General features: G+C 40.5%; 1 protein-coding gene across 1 annotated transcript in view; it reads right to left on the bottom strand.

Moving 5' to 3' along the window:
* The window catches only part of si:dkey-239n17.4 (mothers against decapentaplegic homolog 4), a 14,295-nt gene extending 11,601 nt beyond the window's left edge, over positions 1 to 2,694 (bottom strand). Inside the window, exons 1-2 of the mRNA XM_013139278.4 lie at positions 2,290 to 2,694; positions 1,239 to 1,479 (exon numbers count right to left, since the gene is read on the bottom strand). Of these exons, the coding sequence (XP_012994732.3) occupies positions 1,239 to 1,475 (237 nt within the window). The 5' untranslated portion in view covers positions 1,476 to 1,479; positions 2,290 to 2,694. The remainder of the gene's footprint in view (positions 1 to 1,238; positions 1,480 to 2,289) is intronic.
* Positions 2,695 to 6,000: the final 3,306 nt, after the last annotated feature.

The following is a 6,000-nucleotide window of genomic DNA, read 5'->3' as shown; positions in this document are numbered from 1 at the left end:
ACTACACACAAGACTTATTCTCATATTTATTTCTAACCCATATGACAACTAACAGCAGCACATCCACAGGCACGCAACATCTCAAATGTAAAAACATTTGATGGAAGTCAAACCTTGCACAGAATAATACAGGCCTTTTCATTCGCCCTCTCACAAATGCGCCCACACATATACACACAAAATACTGTGGTAAGAGATTTTATAATGTACTTGATTTAACTTTGAATAACTACAGAGAAACGCACACAACACAGACACACACACACACACCGCACACACCAGAGACAGACAGGCTTAACCTAACCCTGCCCCTTTCCTGTGTCTCAGACAAAACAACCCGCGTTACCCCTCCACTACTCCCTCCAGCCAGAGCTGGGGGAGGGGAGGGGAACTCCCTGTCTCCTTCTCTCACATTCCCTTGCTCTCTCTCTGTAAGCAGCTTGTGGGTTATACTTCCACATATTTAATACTATGCTCATTCTCTAGAAGGAAACCTTTCTAAACACCCTGACGTATTCATTTGTTGCATCCCTCACTTGTTTTGTGATGACAAAATGTCAAACTTAACGGACACTGTCCATCATGAGACACACACAGATGCCAGTGCCAGAACAACGTAACACGTACAAGATCACATTAGTGGTGGATTGTGAAAAAGGTTCAACTGAAATATGAATTCCACTTTTATCCCAACCAAACACACCAGGGGTGGGGGTTGAAGGCCTTGTTCAACGGTTACACACCAGGGGAGCAGTTGGTGTGGGGGGTTGAATGAGTTGCTCAACGGGCACAATGGTTATTAGGATTTCAAATGTTCAGATGTCAACTCAGTTTCGGCCTTATCTTTCCTATCAGATCCAGGTTTTGAACGGCCGACTTGCCTCTCTTAGCGTCACACCACCCGCCACCAAACAGTCTGGTCAGATGATGGCAGCTTATGGCAACCAACGCAGGCTTGCCTAAGTATTGGTTTGTTTTGTGACTTAGTAAAGTCAGTTACCATAAGCTGACCTAGATGTCATAACTGTGTTGGCCATTCCCATAATGCTGTTATGCAGGCCTTATGACCGAATATTAAAAGCAATCAAAAAATAAATAAATACTTGACTGTAAACTTCTGGTCAATGAGTGGATGGTGTCTTTGTGCCAAACCAGTAAGTACACCGCTGCATAGGCCCTGTGGAATCAATGACATCACACAGGCCGACACCGTTCGGCCCGACGTAACAGCAGCCTACCTGCAGGCGCCCATCAAGCGTCCTCTGGATGGTGACACACTTGCTGGGGTGAACTCCGTTGGTGGTGATGGCAGTGATGAGCGAATCCAGTTCGTCCTTCTTCTCCTTCAGCTTCTTCACCAGGCTCTCTATGGCCCGCTTGGCGAAGCCCTCGTTCTCGCCACCCTGCCGGTGGCACATCAGGCTGTGGACAATGCTCAGACAGGCATCGTTGCTGCTGGGGGGATTTACTGACATCGCCCTGGAGAGAGTGGAGTCCAATAGGGGGAGACCAGAGCGCACTATGAATAGTCAACCAATTGCACTAGATGTATATTGATTAGATTTTATTTTAGCACGGACAGAAAACTTGAGTCTGGACCAAAGATGGTTCAATGGTCAAAGTTCAAGACATAGAACATCTAGTGTCCCTATGCAATAACTTTTACCCACACATGTGGCTTTTAAAGAGATGAAAATATAAGGCAGGCCATGTAAAAGCATTACTCCATTGTCCAATTGACAATACTGCTTAAAATACATCCCGGTAACCTTAACAAATGACATGGTGCTTGAAAACAACTCTCCATGTGGGTCAAATGAAGTTGAGCTTGTTTTGCTTTACACAACTAACGTCAGAGAAAACAACAATGCAAAAAAAAAAAAACGTGATTTCTTAAAATAGATAACACAATAACAAAACGGTATTATACCATAATAAACACAACTTCTTCATGTTATGCTCTAAGAGCGTTTAGGACATAAAACTTAATGTGTTTATGCGTTTACAAAAACATTCAAGCCTACTCTAATATATATATATATATATATATATATATATATATATATATATATATATATAATCACTCCTACAAGCAACGTCGTGTGTACAGACAAACACATTGACGTAAGTGTAGATGGATTACGCGTTGGCAGCTGTCTAGCTGTCTCACTATAGTTGTCAATGTCAACAATCTGTGAGCCTCAGAGAATGGACAGCTAAAAACTCCTTTTATGGGAATAATACCATTACCAATAAATACCATGGTTAGGTAAAATGTTGTTTACTTACAAATCAACTGGATAACTGGAAAAATAAAAGTATGGGAGATCTGAATCAATATTCCAAATATATCTCCCCCTTTCCCCTCTCTCTGGAGCTGTCTGTCTCGACTGATATCAGTTGGTCAGCCTTTCGGTCTCGCTTCGAACACCATGCTCCCCTCGCTTCTTCTCTAGCTTGCTTAATATGACAAAGGCGGGGAGAGAGAGAAAATCATCCGTGTGAGTTGTTAAGGGGGAAAAGTCAAGCCAATCGGTGCACCCGTTTCATTCCAGACATGGGGCTCTCGGCCAACTATGACGCCGCTTTCTGAAAGCCAGCCGCCGGAGGCTGTCTGTCTTCAAATCCAGGATAGCCCTACGCAAACACGCCTGATGGCCAAATTGATTACGTATGTAGCTTTGCTGAGACGAGTCGAATCGATTCGTCAGTTCTGTCAGTGGTTCGGCTAAATCACTCAATCGATATTGTAGAAAGGATGACATTAATATTTTGGGTCAAGATTGTAGGAACGTATACGCTCCAGACAAACAGACCATCGACCAATTATATTCAGGTTGTCATGCTGCGTCATTCGGTTGCTATCCAATGGTCCCTTTTAGAGCAAAGGTAGTCACTAAATGGTAGGCTACTTTTTCTTTGAAAGTACGTAATGTCACTAAAATTAAACGATAATAAAACCATACGATATCGCAGAAATATCTGAGATACGCAACATAAGAAGTTACGTATCTCAGATATTTCTAATGTTGAGCTTATGTTCACCTAGTGGTAATGATGTACTTTGGAGCTAGGGCCGGCCCAATGACTCACTGCACTCCAGAATTATCCACAATGCACCGCGCAGCCCATCGACAGTAGTGATGGACACAGATAATAGAACAGTAGATGGGCTGATAGAGCCCCTATAAATCAGAATGGAGCAATTTGACAGCCGTCTTACTGTTCTAACCAATCTACAATACAAACACATGGTAGAAGTGGCATTTCAGTTCATATAAGAGTTACACTTCCTTAATAACATATAAATAGCCACAGTCATGCATAGCATAATACATTAAACTGTACTTTTCAGAATATTAACAAAAAAACAATTTGAAATAGTTTTCAATAATTTAAGAGTACAAAATGGCTATGGTCTAATGTAGGATGATATAGGATAGAACTTTAAATACAATGCAAATGTATACTTCTTTATTTCCAAAGATAACAGTTAACTGTAGTTTTAAATTATAATACATATATATATATATATATTGTATATACATATAAATATTATAATTTCATTTCATTGTAGAAATCCCTTTTAATACGCTAAACGGAGCTAGCTAGCTCACTGAATTTGGTATCAGAGGACAGAAATTGGAGTAACAAGTTAACCTTTTTGTGGACAAAGGCTACCCTACATCACTATCTGCTGATTATATACAGTAATAATGTTTCTTAGACGAAAACTCGTTATTTCACATACGTTGTGTGCAACATTAATTCATACTTTCCTTTAACAAGCTAGCTGAGACCGTTATATTAAAATAAATAAACTGAATTCTGATACTTTAAAGTTACGTAGCTCAACAGCTAAGGTTAAGCTGGATTAGCTTTCTTGTTCATTGATTGAAAACATGGTATGTACAGTTGAGTATGTTATCATACATTTCTACAACCTATGATCGCAAGATGCAGGCCTTTTAATTGTACCTAGAATTTCTAAACAATCAGCCGGAGTCAGGGCCTTTTCTCATAGAGCTCCACTACTGTGGAATGATTTGCCATTTAAGGTTAGAAATGCAAACTCAGTACAAACTTTCAAGTGTCTACTAAAGACTCATCTCTACAGCATGGTCTATGATTAAGTGTAGTCTGGCCCAGGGGTGTGAAGGTTTCCAGAAAGGCTTGATACTGTACGCCCTTGCTTTCTTGCCAGGTGGGGTCTCATCGCCACTGGGATGCCCTCCCTTCAATGCCTCTCGTGGGCGGAGTCACTGGTTTGTTGTTCTCTGTCTGTTGTGCACTTGTGCAATTGGGCTGTACTCTGCTGGCAATACTCGGCAGTCATTCAGGGTGGTTGCAGTTGGTGGTGGTCCCTTAGGTTGATGCTTGGCAATGTGGGTAGATTGATTTCCTGCCTGTTGGGCCCTGTCCGGGGCCTCCCCCAGATAGGGCCACAGTGTCTTCGGATGTATCCCACCTCCATTGTATCGTTCATCCTTTTTCTGGACCAAATTACAGCTGCACAAAATACCACCATGACTAGTGTTAAGTGGCTTGACTTTTCCGAACTGGTACCAGGAAAGATTGCAGAGATATTGAGACGTCAGACAGAACTATATGTCCCGTTTATGCTTTATATCTATGGATGGGCATTCTGAGTCTTTTTGGTTAGCTGTCTTTTCTTGCTCCGTTCACCTGAAGGAGCTGGTTCATTTGGCTCCCAAAAAGCAATTTGATTGTAATGCTTAAAAATATCCCCCAAACAATGAAAAGTGCAAATCTACGATGTAAAGGCAAACAATTACACTAGAATGATATTAGAGCGTGAAATGCACGTTCAGATAGGTTACATCTTTCCAGTCATTATTAGATTGCCTTCTGATTTTACTTTACTGACGCCGGAAAAATGCACATGGAATTCGAAGATGCGCTCCCTCTACTGTGATTTTTCAGTGCAGATATTCACTCGTTTGAATACATTTTCACATTTTCTGCTCAGTCGGATCTAAAAAATAAACAAGGAAATTAAGGAGCAGAATGAATGTCTCCTTCCACCAATGTGATTCGGTTCCCTGCCATTACTCGTACAGTGACCGCTGTATCCGGAGAAGGGCGCGCAACTAAAGAAGCCAAAACATATTTGGCAATAGAAAATGATTGCCAAATACAGAAGAATAATGTAAATTATGATAAAAAAAAATATTATAAATGATTCAATGTTATTGTAATTTTTATCATATTTATAATAAAACAGTAGAATTGAAGAAAACACAATAACTAATTATTTGGCACAAACATGTCAGCACTGCATAAATGTGATCTTGAGAGTGCCTAGATTCTGCTCTTACCTAAAAACTAATCCTGAATAAAAAAACATTGGTGTATGTCAGAATCTTTGTGGAAACTGCGTAAGTGGGTTTTAAAGAGGGATTTCTTCTTAAGAATGGTTGATGAATGAGGCCCAATGTCCTGAAGTGAGGCCCAAACGTCAATCTAACAGAATATATAGTAAGACATGAAAATTGCTGTTCACCAAATTACCCCATCCAATTTGACGGAGCTTGAGCAATATTCCACAGAAGTATGGTCAAACATTGATATGTCCAGATGCGCAAAGCTGGTAGAGACTTATTTAAATAGACTCATGGCTGTAACCACTGCCAAATGGGCCTCTATCCAATAAAGCAGATGAAATCTTATGTAATGAATAATCTTCTGTCTATATTTGTAATGAACTTAGAAAAATTTGTAGATTTAATTTTTTCACTTTGACATTGTAGACTTTTTGGGGTTGATCAATGGATCAAAACGGAAGTCCCACCCAGTTGATAACATTCAAAAGGCAAGTCTCTTCAATGGCAATATCGATGCTAAAAACATTTCCCTCCAGGTAAGTCGGCTAATCATCTCTATGGTGTCATTGTTCTCTGTATGTCAGCAGCTTTGCATTTTATGGTACATTGCAGCTCCCTGGTGGACAGTTCTTGCAGTGCCACCAGAAATAATACG

This window comes from Esox lucius, chromosome 20 (genome assembly GCF_011004845.1).
Source record: "Esox lucius isolate fEsoLuc1 chromosome 20, fEsoLuc1.pri, whole genome shotgun sequence".
NCBI lineage: Eukaryota > Metazoa > Chordata > Actinopteri > Esociformes > Esocidae > Esox > Esox lucius.
This window is presented reverse-complemented; position numbering and strand designations above follow the sequence as displayed.